At 40.4% G+C, this 17,772-nt stretch overlaps 1 protein-coding gene and 1 long non-coding RNA gene across 2 annotated transcripts in view; one reads left to right on the top strand and one right to left on the bottom strand.

Moving 5' to 3' along the window:
* Positions 1 to 17,772, top strand: part of SNX7 (sorting nexin 7) — a 56,569-nt gene that overhangs the window by 5,937 nt on the left and 32,860 nt on the right. The window contains 5 exon segments of the mRNA XM_039485899.1: positions 8,622 to 8,804; positions 12,540 to 12,650; positions 13,040 to 13,204; positions 14,535 to 14,739; positions 17,499 to 17,698. Of these exon segments, the coding sequence (XP_039341833.1) occupies positions 8,622 to 8,804; positions 12,540 to 12,650; positions 13,040 to 13,204; positions 14,535 to 14,739; positions 17,499 to 17,698 (864 nt within the window).
* The window catches only part of LOC120370761, a 71,619-nt gene that overhangs the window by 30,703 nt on the left and 23,144 nt on the right, over positions 1 to 17,772 (bottom strand). The gene's annotated exons all lie outside the window — the stretch shown is intronic.

Raw genomic sequence — 17,772 nt, 5'->3', positions numbered from 1 at the left:
ATTTCTATAAACAAAACAAACATTTCACACTATGTTTGGAAGCATAGCATCCCTTTTTTGTCTTGAACATTTGTACTGCTTTTGTTTATAGGTGAGGAAGACAGTTTACTTAAGATGCAGATTTGGGATCCGATTTTCTATGGTAGTGAAAGTCTCCTGCAAGGTTTTTAATACTTTCAACTTCTTCTGTAGCCAGTGGGTGTTGTGCACACACAGTTCTTTTGCAGGATCAGGCCCTTTTACGTGTTTCCCAAAACAACTTGCTTTCTTGTTTCAGTCTCTCAGACTACCTATGTTGTTAACTGGCTGGGCCTGAATTATACCTTGTAGTTACATATCTACTGTTAAAGGGGTAGTTATGAGGCAAATTTTGGTTTCAGATTTAACTTGTTGAAAACTTACTGTTCCAAAATCTATAAAATGTTCCCAATAAAAATAACTAGATGCAAAGTAGCTGTGATTTTTTTTTTCTTTACATATAGTCTTCTGTGGAATTTGTAGCCTAAACAATGTTGTATTGTGCTGGTACATGAGTATCTAAAAGTGAAATTGACTTAATTTTTCATTTAATTCAGTTTAGGCAATGAAAATAGGCCAAATAGCTACGTGGTGAAAAATAAGATTTTTTAATTGTTAACTTTAATCTAAAGGTATTATTCAGAATATAAACACAAAGCATTTATTTTGTAAAAAAAACACATGGATGTTTAGCCTGACATTGTCCATGTCACAGGGAGTCTCTGTCACTACCCAGTGTTGACTGCTTGACCAGTTCATGTTGTCGCTCACACACCAGGTTGTTATCTTTTCACCACTTGTGTATTTATTCTTTCCTTGCAAAATATCACAGTATAATACAGGCTTAGAGCAAGATGGGGCTTCCCCACAGTCCTTACTCCTCAGCCTAGGCTCACCCTCTGAGCTTTCCTTCTGAGCTTCCCCTTGCTTCCACTTACATCCTTTCAATTACATCATTAGCCCAGTAACTACCACCCAGGTGCTCATAATTCCCAACAGAAAGTGTTTAATTGCTCATAGCTGAGCCTGTGGCCTTCTTCATGCTGGAGAGCATCAGCGAACAGGGTGCTACTAATCATGCCATGACTCAGTCCCTTTAATATAGGAACCTTGACTGGTATCTGGAGAGAAAATATCAAAGGCCAGCACCCAGTGTTGTCAGCCTTATTGGGCATTGTGTAATATTCAAGGTGCAGGACCTGTTCCTTTTTATGTTAACCTCTGTTACAATGGTTAAAAGAGTGCTGAAACTTGTTCCATCTTGTAAGGTAAAGTCAAATCAAAGTGTTGTCTTCAGTTTCCCTTCATCCTCTGCTTTCTTGAATTTCATGATACACGTGATACCCCATGCTATAATGGGATGACATAGTTTTGACCATAGCTGCCAGGACTTTGGTTATTGACCAACTCAAATTCTTGACTATGTTCTCCCCTCAAAACTTCAGTATCCCTGCCCAGGTCTACCCCTTTGGAGAAATCATCTCTGTCAGCCACAGTATCTGAGAGAGCTTGGAAAATCTATTTGGTCTGACTGTCTGTTCAGGAATACTGTTATGTATTGAAACTTGCACTACTCTTCACCAGTTGTTGGAACAGTCATCTATAAACTGAACCCAATAGGTTAATTTTCCACCTGAGTTCTTGGCAGATCCTCAACTGGCGTAAGCTGCCAGAAATCTGCTGAAGTCAATCGAGCATCTGTGACAATTTAAACCTGTTGAAGATCTATCCCTACGTATATGTTCAAGATTTTTCTGTAGGAGTTTGATACTTTTCATGTAAATACATAATGTGGAACTGAGTAACCTTCTCTATTTGAGGTGATTTTGTGAAAGGTATATGTTGGAAATGCAAAGAAATTAAGGATTCTTACTTGGAATTCAGAAAAACATCTACCTCTGAAATTTTTTGCAAAACTTTTATCTGTGACAACTATCAAGTTAAATGACTGTAATAAGAAGCATCAATGAGTTTTTAGAATTGGATGTCCTGGTAAAAATTATTTACAAAAAATATAGTTTTTCAAATGTCACACACTCAGTTTGTAATCTAAGGAAATAATAAAGTGAGACATCTCTGAGCAGTTACTAGCATAGACATTGAATTTGTCAATAGGCATACATTTGGCTGTGATGTTAATCAGTTTTATGAATGCATAAAACTTCTCCTTACTGACATTAAATTCTTAATATAAATTGCTTGTTTATTTGGTGGCTTTTTAAAGGGACCGACTTGAAACAGTATTCTTCTAAGTGTCCCCTCCTGCAGAAAGCTGTGAACAAATACAATCTTGATGGAATGCCACATAGAAACCACCATATCTATAACCTACAAACATTTATATTCTTGAAAAAATACCAGTAGTCATTGTGCTACTTTAACAATCTAAGTAGTGAGATAGGCCTTGAGAAAATATGGCAAAGAAATGACAGGGCCTTTGGTTTTTGGAGAGAAAATGTATCTTTAAGTTAGATATAGGTTAACTTTACAAACCACTCGCACAAATGGATCCACTGGTGCAAACCCTATTTATTGGAACATATGGGTCTTCACTGGTACATATATTTGTCTGATCTGGGCCTTAATCTTCTGTTTGTACAGCAACAAAGAAGAAAACATTAAAAAGAGAAAGTATTGCAAAGTCACAAATTGGCAACATTCAGCTCAGTTTCTGAAGTTGACTAAGCTTCAAACTGACATACAAAGTAAATTCATTTTCTGTTTATGGAACTTCTCCAGTTTGTCTTTGATTACTTGGGGTGGATCAGATGCAAAATGTGTATGATCACTAATTCACATACAGGTTTTTCAAGCTGTATGCACTCTCTTACTCCTCTACAAAGAACAGTATTTCATTTATAGCTATATCTTCATCGATGTGGGTATTAAAATGCTCTTTTCTCTCATGCTCTATTTTTATATACTTAGTGCACAGGAAATGATTTTTCCCTCCCTTTCAGGATCAGCAACTGCTTCTTTCTTCACCCCTAAAGGCCAGAAGCACCAGCCCCTTATCCATATGTCATGAAAGAAAACTAGTGCTCGGTGCTTCTTACCAAAAATTATGGCTTCAGTAATTGCCACTGTAACCGTGCCTCAGTGGGTCACAACTGAGGATGCCAAATTCAGGACAAACTGCTGAGAAGTAGGGCAGATACACCCCAAGACTGGTGGCTAATCCCCCATAGGATATACCAAATCAGAAACAAAAGTAAACTTCTGGTTCACCACACTGGCTAACGAGAAGTCATAAAGGCAGTTTCCTTTTATTCCTGTCCTTGTATTACCAAAAACACTAGACTTAGAGATGAGTGGTTCTTCAAAACCAATCTGTTCAAATAAAAGGTTCTTCTAATCCCAAAGGACTAGGCAGACATCCGGGTCAGTATATAACTTAGATCTTACCCCAAAGTCACGCTGATGCCAATCCTTTAGTATCTAAAATCAAAAGGTTTATTTATAAAAAGAAAGAAAGGTGAGAGTTAAAATTGTTTAAAGGAATCAAATACATACAATAATTACAAAGTTTTTGGTTCAGGCTTGTAGCAATGATGGAATAAACTGTTGGCTTAAGCCAAGTCTATGGCTGCTTCCAAATCATTAGAAGGTCCTCAATTCCTTGGTTAGAATGCTCCCATTAGTATAAGTTCATAGTCCAGAGGCTGGAGCAGAAAAGAAGCAAAATGGAGGGGTTTCCAGGGCCTTTTATATCTTCTGCCATGTGGAAGGAAACCAATTGTTTCGAATAAAGCCCTCAGCACAACTAATGGAAAATTACAGATGACAAGATGGGAGTTTGGAGTCACATGGGCAAGTTACCTGTGCATGCCTGATTTCGCTTAATCATTGCAGGAAGCCGTTACCTATATTTCAAATGCAACGTCCACTCAGTGTAGATGGGCGACTCCCATGGTCCATTGTGAGTTGTGTGTCCTTTTGATGGGTTACTCAGTTTGAATAGCCCCTCCAAAATGTGCTGGCTAACTGCCTTGTGGGCGTTACCCCCAAACATTTGAAATACAGGTATAGAGCCAATTCTCAAAAATTCAAATGCAACAATGATACATGTATACAAATAGCATAATTTATATTCAGCAAATCATAACCTTTCCACAGACATCTTACATGCCACATTTTGTACAAGATTTGTTGCAAATATAGAACAGTGGTTGCAACAATGATCTATATGGTCATATTTTAATTGGATAACATCACACCCTTAAAACCATAAAGGCCCAGGCCAATGTTTACTTTTCCTTGTGAATCCTGCCCCCAACCTCCCCAGTACTGGTTTACCTACATTTTTCTCCTTATTGCCAATATCTTCCTGAACTTGTTTCCCATATGTTCTATATAAATCCTATACCTGGCTACTGAAAACTTCCAAATCTCCAAAACATCTGATATGGACAAAGCCAGGTATTTGAGTAGCCTGTCACTAGCACTCCTTTTTAGTAGAACAGTTGATCAGGCCACTGACAATGGTTTCTTTCTTGCTGCTCTAGTCCCAAGCACTTAATCTGCAGAGGCCTCTAATGGCAGCTTCTTTTTCCTCCACATCTGCAAGCATGTAGTGTGAGGCAGACTGCAAGCTCCAGATGCTTGACTCTGATTGCAGCTCCTGCTGTAAGCACATCTGCTGTGTGTCCCAACATGTTGTAATATTTGGGTAATGGCAGAACGTGACTTTAAAAAGACTTTAGCGAGTCAGCTGAAACAAAAAGCATTAGGAGGATGAAATAAGAAAACTACAAATTTTGAAGGAGGATATGTTTGCATACCAAAATTGACAATGCCTTTAACATTAAAACTACCCTACAATAATAAATCTAAGATACTGTTTGTTTCATAATCGTGGATAACTTTGTCTTCCCTTCACCCTTCTTATTTTCCTGTGAGTCAACAACAGAGTTTTCACATGTGTAATATTCCTTCTAGATTCCTACAGCAGAATTGTTGCATACTTGAGTAGTCTGCCTGTGTTCTTTTATAAGTAGGCTGAGTGATGACAATGTAACTTGCCAACCAAAACACAGCTGGCTGGTCTAATTTTAGGCCCACAAACTGAACATCCCTCTCAACTACATGGTTACTCAAATCCTTTCTGTGGTGATGTATTGTGTCAGCACGTGGCCATTTTGTGCTAGTGTCCTGATCTAGCATATTTTGAAATGGCTTTCATTCTGCATGTAAGTTACCATACTTAGCCAAATGGAGTTATGCAACTATAAAAGCACAACTCTTACTTCTTCCCACACACTTCCAACCAATGCTGATTAGGTGCCAGAGTAAATAAACAGCTTTTGAAGGCAATATGCTCTTCAATGGAGTAGAAGTGTCTGGAGAGAGACTAGGTAAAGTCAGTAAAATCATTCTACCGGACACACACTTAAACTCATACTTGGCTGAGTCCCTCTAGTGGACTATCACCAGTCTGTTGTAATTGGACCCAGCCTTTGGATCCCATGTGCTTCCAAGCTACCTGGCTCTGGGCAGACTCCAGGCACTGTTTCTAAGGCTGGTTGTGCTGTCACTGTCTGTCATCCTTCCTTGGGATGTGGGACTCCATAGTGCAACCGCCCTGGGCCCCAAATCCAGTGCTGGGACTTCCCATCCCTCCCCAGTCACTTATGCATGGTCCCCTAGCACCTAGCTGTGGGTGCTCTGGCTTACAGATTAACCCTTCAGGAACCAGGTGGCACTTAAAGCAAGGAACACGGGCTTTGCAACAGGAGTTTCTTAATCACAGTAACATTTACTCCTAAAGTATACAAGAGTTACAGATCTTTAGGAAAAAACAAAACCGTATATGTTATCTTCCCCTGCCTCTGTGTTCACCCCTTCTGGTGAGGCCTAGGCCACTCATTGTGTCATGAGGTAGGTATCTCTGCCTTCTGCAGGCCTTTTGCTACCTGGGGATGGTTGGCTTGAGGGGAGTGGGAGCTGAGAGCAGATCCTGATCTTAAACGATGTTTCTGCCCTCTCTGTCAGGTGATGAACTGATCAACAGCAGAACTCCTGTTGGGTGGTTAGTAAGTCCTAGCCACTCTGGAGTTCAAATTGGAAAAACTTGGCTTGTCTCTATAGCAGAACTGTCGTAGGCTGGACCCTTTACTTGGAAGACTGTCACAGTTGATGACTCTTGTGTTAGCTTTTCAGGGAGGTGTCCAGTGTTACAATAAGCTGCCATTGGTCTGTCCTTGATGGCTCTAGGCAGCTACAGTTATATACTCAAAATGAGAATTTGAAAGTCCCAGTTTGATACAGACATACACCAATCCATCAAATATGGTTCTTGTCCTGAAGAGCGAGAGGTTCCTAAGGAGGGGAAAATACTGACCCTCAGAGTTGGATTGAGCTGAAAGCTATCAAGAACAAGTTTATGATTTGTGCTGGACTGTCCCAAGAGAATGTGAATAAAGCTGCCAGCTGCCTCAAGCTGGGGGAGGAAGAATCTAGCTTTGTAGTGAGACCCTTGTAGGACTGTGATTGGCCAGTTTATTTGATTTTTTATTTATTTATTTTATTTATTTATTTGATTTTTTTTTAAAGCCTGGCAACTTTAAGATGCTGCAGCTTGTTAAATCTATCAACTATGAGTTACCCATTGTGTGAAATTTGTTCTTCCTGCTGATGGTGATGGCTTCACTGCACATTAAGTGGTGGGGGACGTTGTCTGGCTTTTAGGAAAAGGTGTGTGGCCCCTTTATGGGCTGGATGGCCAGAATGTCTTGCTGCAGCAGGAGGATGGGGTCCACCTGTCAGACTTGGGAGATGACACGTTTTTGGCTGATATCAAAGAGGGTATTATTGATGCATGGGGGGAGGCTGCCAAGCTAATTGCTGGCACTTCCTTGTGGTGGATGTCCAGTGCAGGTTTTCCATAGGGAAGGGATAAAGTGATCAGATAGAATGAACTGGGAAAGAATTTAAGGGAGGTATTCTTTAAAGGAAAGGCTCCTATGATTGGTTTAGCAGGGTACTAATCCCCCTCTTTATAACCCCCCCTTAACCCTCATTTGAGGGGTGGGAGTGGCGAGGTCCCAGTAGTGGGTAGGCTGGGGACTAGGATGAATAAAGGAGGAGTGCTGGCAGCACTCACCCCCCCCCCCCATATATATAAATGATTCTAGAATTCCTGAACTGTATGCGTCTATCTGCTGGTTACTCCTTGACATTTAAGAATAAAGTTGTGGCCTAATTAATCCACATCTTGTTGTCTCCTGTCGTTTTCCAGCATAGCCGGACAATGGAAGTCATAAATTTGGTTTTTATACCCTTCTCACTTACTGAAGAAAGCTGCTCAGTGTACATCTAACTTCAAAAATATGGACTAGATGCTTTCCCTTTGCTATAAGAACCCCATAAGCCTTAATGGTTTGCTTGAGCATTGAATGAGGCTAAGGTCTCTTAACATAAGCATGGTCTCATGTGTGGCTTGTACTTTGATGGAAGGGATATTTAGTAGGTGTGCTCATTTTATTAAACTGATACCCCAGTATTGTGTTGGAGGTCATTTTGTGAGTAGAGGTGCTGTCTTTCAGATGGGGCTTAAAACTAAGGTCCCAGCTGACAGTCTGTGACCTGGTAAACACCCATGGCTCTTTTTTTTTTTTTTTTTTCCTTTGGCAAGCATAAGAAAAAGAGGTCCTGATTTTCTGCCTTAAATCTTTCTGAATAATAAAACTTTCAAACTAAAATTGGAGAGAAATTTTTTTAGGGCATAGTGTCCTTCCATCTTTGTCCTAAACTGTTATATACCATAGCATAGCTACATGCTTGTTTTTAATAGCTACTATCGTCATACCAGAGAGATCTGTTTTTCTGTCCTGTGGTATGTATAAATGTAATTCATAACCTTAGTACCACTGGATTTAAAAAAAAACATACATAGTTCTTATACTGCTGATCCTTCATCGTCAAAGATTCTTCAGTTAAAAACTGTACTGAAGGTCTTTAATAATAAACATCTTTAAATAAATTACAAGGGGATATAATCATTTCATAAAACATCTGAAAGGAAAAGAGGGTAGGTATCTTGGTCAGGTTGCAAGAGAGAATTTAGATTTCAAATCTTGGGTATCTGCCGCTAACAACTTTAATAAGGTTGGTAAGTATCCTGTACAGTACAGTGGGCGCTTGGTTTAACTAGTTTGGGCATTTGTAGGTGACTTCTTTTTTCAGCTAATAATGTTGTTGTCAAATGTAGTGTTCTGCTTTTCTCTCATCAGTCTTGTTCTTGTTTTTTTTTTTTTTTTAACCACTCATTGAATTGACCTCTGAAAAGGATAAGAGGATGACAAGGGTGTTTGTGGTATATTTTCGCAGTTTTATCTGCTCTTCCTTTTACGATCTTAACTGTTCACTTCAGGGCAGTGATGGGCAACCACATTGGCCGGGAACAGCGAACCGCGGCCACTGGGAGCTGCGGGTGGACGGGCAATGTAAACAAACTGTCTCGCGGCCAGCCAGCGGATTACCCGGATGGGCCTTGTGCAGGCCGCCAGTTGCCCACCACTGCTTCAGAGCTATTGTTCTGATGTCTGAATCCTCCACCTTTGTATGTTAATAAGAATGTCTTCAAATGTCTTATTTATTTATAGGATACATCACTGACTGAGGCAAATTCATTCAGTCCTTTGATACCAACATCCCCCTCTTCTATGCTAAACCAGTACAAGTTTGAAGATGAGCCAGAATTAAGGGATCTCTTCATTACTGTTGATGATCCTGAAAGTCACATCACTGCCATTGAGACTTTCATTACCTATAGAGTTGTTACAAAGGTAAGTGTTTGTTAATAGTCTTGATAGTTTAAGTGTAAAGTAAAACTTTACAGATGTTAGTGTTTTAAAGGATTTCAAATAATAACCTTTCTAACATTTCAAAATTATATTCTGATTTTGCAGTGAGTTAACAGCTTAGTCAAATTATTTCCAACTAGCAGCTAGATTCTGAAAACACTTTTAAGGTGAGTAAGGTTACTCATGGAAATATTTGCATGACGGAGTGCTGTAGAGATCATTAAAGGACTAGCTGAAGTTATTTTAATGATTGCAAAAGCAGACTTGTGTGTGAAATTGGCATTTGCTGTTGTCCCTTCACAAGAACATGAAACAAGAGGAAGGCTGATGCAGTTGGAAAGTACTATATTGGCATAAGTATTTGTGGAGCATGGGTAGGCCATAGAGAAGTGGTCGTTATGCTTGGCTGTCAATATGTGATACCTTGCTCTTCACACCCCCTTTCAATTCTGCTTTCCTGTAATTGGATTGTTTGCTAGCACAAAGAAAAGTTCTCCTCCGATTCACAGTTAATAACATTTTGGTTACAACTACAGCAATTTCTTGAATGAAAAAGTAATATTAGGAAAGCATTTCATGTGTTTTCAGCTGTCTTTGAATTCAGTTTCTCAGCTGGAGAGGAGGAAAGCCAGTATTATGAGACCAGCTGGGGATTATCAGCAAGTACTGCACATAGAGTTGCCAACTTTCCAATTTGCAGAAAGCCGAACGCCCTTGCCCCACTCCCTGCCCCGCCCCTTCCGGAGGCCCCGCCCCTTCTCAGAGGCCCCACCCACGCTCACTCAATTACCTCTCTCTGTCACTTGCTCTCCCCCACCCTCATTCATTTTCACTGGGCTGGGCAGAGGATTGGGGTGCAGGAGGGCTCTGACTGGGGATATGGGCTCTGGGGTGGGACCAGAAATGAGGGTTTCGGAGTGTGGGATGAGTCTCTGGGCTGGGGGAGGGGGGTACTGGCTCTGGGTGGGAGGTGCGGGCTCTGGTATGGGGCCAGAAATGAGAGTTCAGGGTGCAGGGGGGGTCTCTGGGCTGGGGCACGGGGTTGGAATGTGGGGGGGTGAGGGCTCCAGCTGGGGGTGTGGGCTCTGGTGTGGGGATGGGGCTGAGGGGTTCGGAGTGCAGGAGGGGTGTGTGCTCTGGAAGGGAGTTTGGGTGCAGAAGGGGGCTCAGGGCTGGGGCAGGGGTTGGGGTGTGGGAGGGGGTTCAGGGTGCAGGCTCTGGGTGGCACTTACCTCAGGTTGGCCCCGGAAGCGGCCATCATTTCTCTCTGAGTTCTAGGCGGCAGTGCGACCTGGCGGCTCTGCACGCTGCCCCTGTCTGCAGGCACCGCTCCTAGCACCCATTGGCCGTGGTTCCTGGCCAGTGGGAGCTGCGGAGCCGGCAGTCAGGCCGTGGGCAGCGCGCAGAGCCCCTGTGGCCGCACTTGTGCCTGGGAGTTGGAGGGAAATGCAGACCGCTTCCAGGGGTTGTGCGGAGCCAGGGCAGGCAAGGAGCCTGTCTAAGCCATGCTGCACTGCTGATCGGACTTCAAACAGCCCAGTCAGCAGTGCTGACCGGAGCTACCAGGATCCCTTTCTGACTGAGAGTTCCGGTTGAAAACCAGACACCTAGCAACCCTAATTTCACAGCCTACATTTTGAGACCTGCTATATTCATTTATTTTGCCTCTTTTTTGCTGAAGGTTCTCTTACAACAAATTTTCAAATGAAGAATGTTCCCTTTGTTTATGCAGGAGGGATAGGGTTTTTGTTGGAAGAGGGGAGAATGTGTGGGGGGGATGTTTTCTGCCTTCTCTTCTATCCATGATTAATTTGAAGTATAAATTCATGATGATATAACAGCTCTGTTGTCAACCCTAAGCATTCAAAAATAATGAGTCAGGCCTCAGTTAATCAGAGGTTTGCTCAAAAATTACAAGATTAAATAAAATTTAATTTGGGGAGGTTCTTTTTATTTGCATTCTAATTCCTGAGCCTTTAAAATTCACTTGAATCATGTTCTAAAGCTTTTCTTTTCAACCACAATGGCTAGGAACTTCTTTTAATGAAAACTGATATACGCTTGTAATTACTTGGCTCCAGGAGCTGGGGCTTGTTTTAGTCTCCTCCCATTAAAAACCTAAGCAAACAAAAACCACACTAATATCATGAGACATGATAAAATCATTAGAGTTGGCAGCATTGTAATAGGCATGCAGTTTTGCTAAAGTTTAAGGTTCTCCTGATGGGTACAAAACTAAAGTTGGTGACTGGTAGTGCAAACCATTAAATCCTGATGTATATGTAGTTTTAGTGGTGCCCAAACTTATTACACAGGAGAGCCACATAAATCTAAGAACAATGTTGTGTGGACCAAACAAATTCTACATATTTTAATAAGATTTAAAGTCAGCTGTGTTGATTTATATTTTAAGTTCAGCTTGTTTTGTATGTATTTAGATAGGTTGTTTCTATGTACAGTATTGTCTGTTTACACACCAATATAAACTAAAATGGTGTAAACATGATGATAAAACACTAATGAATTAGCCATTAGAATATTGTGGTGAAGAAGGCTGTGGGCCTTATGAAATGCTCTGGTGGGCTGTGTATGGACTGTGGGCCATAGTCTATATGAAATGGCAGGGCACCCATGGTCTATATAGGGTTTTTATGGCTGAAACACGTGGCTAGGTGGCTGATAGCAGCTGATATCAGGGACATGCTTCAGTTATTTTCAGTTTATTCAAATGCTACAATATGGGCGTTTCTTAAACTCAGATTTGTCATCACTTTAAAGAGACCAACCCAAATTCAGAACACATCCATCTTAACTGGAAGGAAAATCTCACATCTAAATAATGATTGGAACCCTTGGAAAAAATTGTACTAGATTAATTCTTATAAGACACTTCTTATGCACAGTTTGACACTTGCTTTTTTTCTCACAGTAGAAGTTCACGTTGTTTCATCTCTTACTAGGTTAGATCACTTTACTAAAAAAAATTGTAATTGGTAAGTGCTGAATGACATTAACTTTTTTCCCTCAGGGATCTCATTTTTATTCCAAAATGGTCAATCTACACTATTACATATTTTTAGTACACCTCTACCCCAATATAACGTGGTCCTCTGGAGCCAAAAAATCTTACCGCGCTATAGGTGAGACCGCGTTATATCGAACTTGCTTTGGCCCCCCTGCTCCTTGTCCCCTGACTGCTCCCTCCAGAGACCCCCATCCCTAATCACCCCCAGTCCCCCACCCTCTGCCCAACCCCCCTGCTCCCTGTCCCCTGACTGCCCTGACCCCTATCTGTGCTGATCCGCCGGAGTGCTGCTTTACGGCGTTGTATGCGAACCCGTGTTATATTGGGGTAGAGGTGTACTCCTCTTAGGGTATATGTCTACACTGCAGCTGGGAGGTGTGATTCCCAGCTCAGGTAGCCAGTCATGCGCTAGTGCTGCTCGAGCAAGTGTGCTAAAAATAGGTAGGTAGCTGGGGTAGCACAAGCAGTGGCTCAGGCTAGCTCCCAAAGTACGTATCCAGAGAGCCTGGGTGGGTTGGTACTCAACCTAGCCCCAGCTCCTGTGCTATCCCAGCTACGCTGCTGTTTTTGGTATGCTAGCTCAAACAGAGCTAGTGTATATCTGTGTACCCGAGCTGGGAATCACATCTCCCAGCTGCAGTGCAGACATACTTTTAGATTTTCCATCTTAATTTTGTGGTTATGATTTTCAGACATCTCGTGGTGAGTTTGACTCCAGTGAATATGAAGTTCGAAGACGATATCAAGATTTCCTTTGGTTGAAGAGCAGACTTGAAGAAGCACATCCAACACTGATTATTCCTGTAGGTTCGCTAGATTTTGTGTTACATTTGTTTTAAATTTATCTGTAGTGAGCTTTGGAGAAGTCTCTTTCAGGATTCTGGGGTCTAACAACCATTAAGAAGCTAATGTAGTTTGATTAATCTTTTATGTGTATGTGCAAAATTCAGAGAAAAATAAGGGCATTTCTCTTTTCCTTAACCTACTCTCCCTTCCTTTCCTTTCTCTTGATTTTATATCTATTCTGATGCATTGCTAGAATCAGATTGAAACACTGTTTACTGTGTTAATTTTATAGTTTTGGTTTTTTGTGTAGTGAATTGTACAAGAATTTGTCTACTGTCTCATGGGTAGTAGAACTATTCTAATATGCAAAGTTATACAATGTTTTATTTATTTATTTTTCCCTCAGCCATTGCCTGAAAAATTTATAATGAAAGGAATGGTGGAACGATTCAGTGATGAATTCATTGAAACTCGAAGGAAGGCATTGCATAAATTTTTGAACCGAATTGCTGAGCATCCAACTTTGACTTTTAATGAAGACTTCAAAATATTTCTTACGGCACAAGCCTGGGTAAAAAAAAAAAATAATCTGATTTATAGTTATAAGAAATTATGAACTGCCTTACTAGGGGCCTGCATAGTTCAATATCTTCTTACCAACCATGGCTAGTGATAGAAGTGTCATAGGAAGGTGCAAGGAATCCTGCAGTAGGATTGAATAACTTGCCAATAAGGCCTGGTCTACACTGGGGAGGGGGGGGGGTCGATCTAAGGTACGCAACTTCAGCTATGTGAATAGCGTAGGTGAAGTCGAAGTACCTATGCTCGAATTACTTACCCGTCCTCACGGCACGGGATCGACGTCCGCGGCTCCCCCATCGACTCCGCTACCGCCACTCGCTCCGGTGGAGTTCCGGAGTCGACGGGAGCGCGTTCGGGGTTCGATATATCGCGTCTAGATGAGACGCGATATATCGAACTCCGAGAAATCAATTGCTACCCGCCGATCCGGCGGGTAGTGAAGACGTACCCTATGAAACATTTCTTTCTGATACCCATCAGAGTTTGTCTTATGCTCTGAAGCATGAGGGTTGGTACCCCTTCCAAAACTCTTATTCTCACTCTTCTAATCCTGGCTGTTCTTGCTATCCATATAAATGCCCAGGATTGTATAATTCTTGTGATTTAAAATTATTTTTTGTTTTGATATTTCTCTCCCTTTTTGCCCATATTCTTTAAAAATAATAGTAATAATCTATTCATTGACAATGCAGCCAATAGACCACCATTTAATTTCCCACTGCAAGCTGTGCAAAATGTATCCGCTGGAAAAGAAAGCAAGAATTTTGTCCTCCAAAGAGCATAGCTCTGAATTTAACCAAATGTACCACTAGCAGTTTATAGAAGTGGAGGGAAAGTAAAAAGGAAAGAGAGAGGGGCTGCTTTCCACAGTAAGAACATAATTTTCCCCAATGGATGACTTTTCTCTGCACATGCCTCGCTCTGTTGTCTTGCCCAAAAGTCTGCATACTGGCTGACTTTGCTTTAAGACTGAAAGGGGAAGAGGTTTGTATTGTCTTAATCCTTCCCTTCCTAGTCCCCTTGCATGCTCCTTGCTTCAGTAGAGCATGGCTAGCCATGGCGCAGAATGGTTATCCTTGACCATACAGCCTTCAATCACAATATAAAAAGAGAAATTAGTAAAAGGGGGTGGGGGGAAAGAGAGTCTAATTGCTACATATTTAATAACTTTACAATAAGATCTAGACATCAAATGAAAACCTAAAGTAGTTTGTTTTATAAATACCTGTGTAGTTTTATTGTTTTAATTTGTTTTGCTTTAATTGTAAACCATGGGTAGAAAACATTAAAATAGTCACAAGGGTATGTTCTTCTTGTAGGAACTTTCATCTCACAAGAAGCAGGGTCCTGGCTTGTTTAGCAGAATGGGACAAACTGTAAGAGCTGTAGCATCCTCAGTAAGAGGAGGAGGAGTTAAAAATCGTCCCGATATGTTTACAGATATAAATGACTATATGGAAACATTTAATCAGAAAATAAACTTGCTAGACAAAATATCCCAAAGAATTTACAAGGAAGAAAGGGGTAAGTAGAAATAATGAACACAAGCTTGTTTTTATTGACTTCAGAAAGTAATATATTGAACAAGTAAATTACTGTGAAAAGTTAGTTCGCTTTCACTGTTCTGCACAAAATGCTGCTTTCTAGCAAGAGAAATGGAGAACAAGAAACTGTTTTACTCTTTTCCTTCAACGGCTAATCCTCGGCCTATTGGCAGATCAGTGTGCAACTGTTGGGGATCCATATCTGGCAGCTTTCCTCATTGGTTTGAAGTTGTTAGGATGCCTGCAGAGGTAGCATGCTCGTCTCTCAAGAGAGGAGAAGGAAAATAATTTGCTGATAACCTCACCTTTCTCTTGCTTGTTACTGAGTCACACCTGGAACTTCCTTGGACAGAATCATCATAAATAATGTATTAATAGGGAGGGTAGTTTAACTGTGCTGACAAGAAACTGAGAACTAAGAAAACCTAGAAGTTTGGCTGGCTTTTCACCAACTAATTGGAAGAACAATATGAACGCTTTTTGTTGTGTACAGATGACTACTACTTAAAGTGAAATATAAACACTTATTTCCTGCTGGCATAATGACAATCACATTCTGAATCCCAGTTGTTTGTAGATATTCAAACCCCTACAAATTCTTATATGTTAACCAGAATCCCTTTTGTATATAAAGTTTTTGGTTTCTACAAATATAGTGTTCTGTACCTATCAAACTGAGAAATTCTTTGTACTTATTTTGAACCTTAGTCTGTGTGTTTATCCAAATACTGGAGTGTATAGAATCAACAAAGAAATGTTGAGATGTTCAGGAAGGGATCCCTGATGATTATCAAAGGATGTCTGTTACTATAGATATGTGTTGTAATGAACAATATGGTGTAATTGATGAAGGGTGCTTACAATCTAAATATGTTCTGTGATTGATGAGGAATATTTGTTACTGCAGATTTTTATGTGATTTATGAAATAATGATCCATTGAAAGATATTTGTAACTCATTAGGAATTGCTTGTTGCCACAGATGATGATAGTAATATGATTGGGTTAGAAATTTCTTTACCTTATCAGTCATGTAACCTGACACATCATAAAAAATTCATAAGTAATTAGGCAAATAAAAATACCAAAAATTGAACACAGTGGAATAAGTTGTGGGAAAGTTACTTTTCCTTCCCCCCACAACGGAATTATATTTGTCCTAAGCCTTGTTAAATCTGAACATGTAACACTGTCACATCCATTCTTTTGGTTGATTCTGCATCTTTATTCGATGTCACATGAAAGAGAATTTTAAAAAATATTACCTTTGTTGTTGGTCATAACAGCTGTCAGATGGGTTTGTTTGAACTTCACGCTCTTGTTAGAATTTTCCTTGATTTTTCAAGAAAAAAAGTTTTGTTCTGAATGGAACAGCAGCCTGCATGCTTACTTGAATCTTTAAATTATATACTTTCTGAGCTTGAATCTGATCTTACACTGACCCTATGTTTTAAAAATCCCACTGGTCAATACGTTAGGGTTTTCTCTTGCATGTAAAAATACTTTGAAATGCTGCACTGTGTTCCATAATAACTAAGGCTTTGTTTCCTTTAGCTTATTCTGTCATTCTAGATCTCTGCATGTCCTGACTAGATTGTGTGTTCCTTGCGTAAAGGAAATACATATTGATCAAAGGGATTTTTTTTTGTCTTAGCAGTTCATTCCAGTAGGCGTAGTTGGCATATAGTGAGGAGAAGTTCCTGGGTATACATTTAAAGCACCAGCACCAAAATACTGGTGGTAAAGCCTCAGGGAGTTTTATTCACTCTCAAGTGCTGCCAGATGTTGCTTACGTCTAGCCTTTCCCAATAGTAATCTGCAGAACACTTGTCATGTGCAAAGCCAATTTTGTCTCAGCAGTGAACCATTTGTCAAGCAGTGAGTGATGCTTCCTACTAGTTGTAGCCCGATCTGGGATTTTCCATTAAGTTTCCAGAGGCTTTTTTGACCAACTAAACTCAAAACAAGCATCCTTCTCTACACACACTGCTTTACATGTCTCTTTGTTGGATGTTTCTTTGGTATAAAATCAGCTGTGACTAAGTTGTAGATGGCAAAAAAAGTGGAGGGACTGTGGAAAACCTCAGCAGTCAGAATCAAATTAGAAAGTGACATTTAGAGCAGTGTGGACTTGATCCAATGTCATAGCCACTTCAGTTTACCTTGGCCCATAACACATGAACATTGGTAATGTGAACACACAGTGTATGGCCATATTCTGCCTTGTTCATCTTTAGTACCTTATTGAAATTAATTAGACTACTCCAGAATAAAGTTCTATAAAAATGGCAGTATCTGTCCCTACTTTTTCTGAGAGAACGTAGTGGCCACACTTACAAAGTTTTATTGAGCTATAGAGCTAATGATTGTTTTCTGAAGATATTTCTTGTACTTAAAAAGAGAAATACCTCTAGAATGGTAGTAATAAAGCGGTACTCCAGAACTGGAATGAACTTAAGCGCACCCACTGAACCTATTGTGCATGTGCAGCTCTTTCAAAAAGGCCATTTTTCACTGATTGATTTTTTTTTAGCAATATGATGGTAATAGCTTAATGAGTAAAAGTTTGAGATGTTTCGACTGACCAAAAATAACAACAAAAGAAGAAGAAAGCTTTGTTACTGTAATATCTCCTTCTTTTTGAGGATAATTTGGCCAGATTTTGAAACTAGCCTCAGTTTCTGTGCTTTCCATCTATCATTGACCTGAGTACTAATATGCACTAATCTTCTTATTAAGGGTATTATTGTGAAATGAAGGAATATGGTCCAATCCATACTCTGTGGTGTGCATCAGAAGAAGATCTAGTAGATTCGCTAAAAGGTGTTGCCAGCTGCATTGACAAGTGCTGCAAAGCTACTGAGAATCGAATGGCAGGACTATCAGAAAATTTGCTGCCTGTTCTACATGAATATGTTCTCTACGGTGAAGTATTAACGGTAAGACCATAAGGGTTGCTTATACCGGCGTATTGAGTGACCTTTGAAGAGAGAATCTGCTTTGTATGTAATTG

This window comes from Mauremys reevesii, linkage group 8 (genome assembly GCF_016161935.1).
Source record: "Mauremys reevesii isolate NIE-2019 linkage group 8, ASM1616193v1, whole genome shotgun sequence".
NCBI classification, from domain to species: domain Eukaryota; kingdom Metazoa; phylum Chordata; order Testudines; family Geoemydidae; genus Mauremys; species Mauremys reevesii.
The sequence above is the reverse complement of the archived record's forward strand: the minus strand, read 5'-3'. Positions and strand labels throughout refer to the sequence as shown.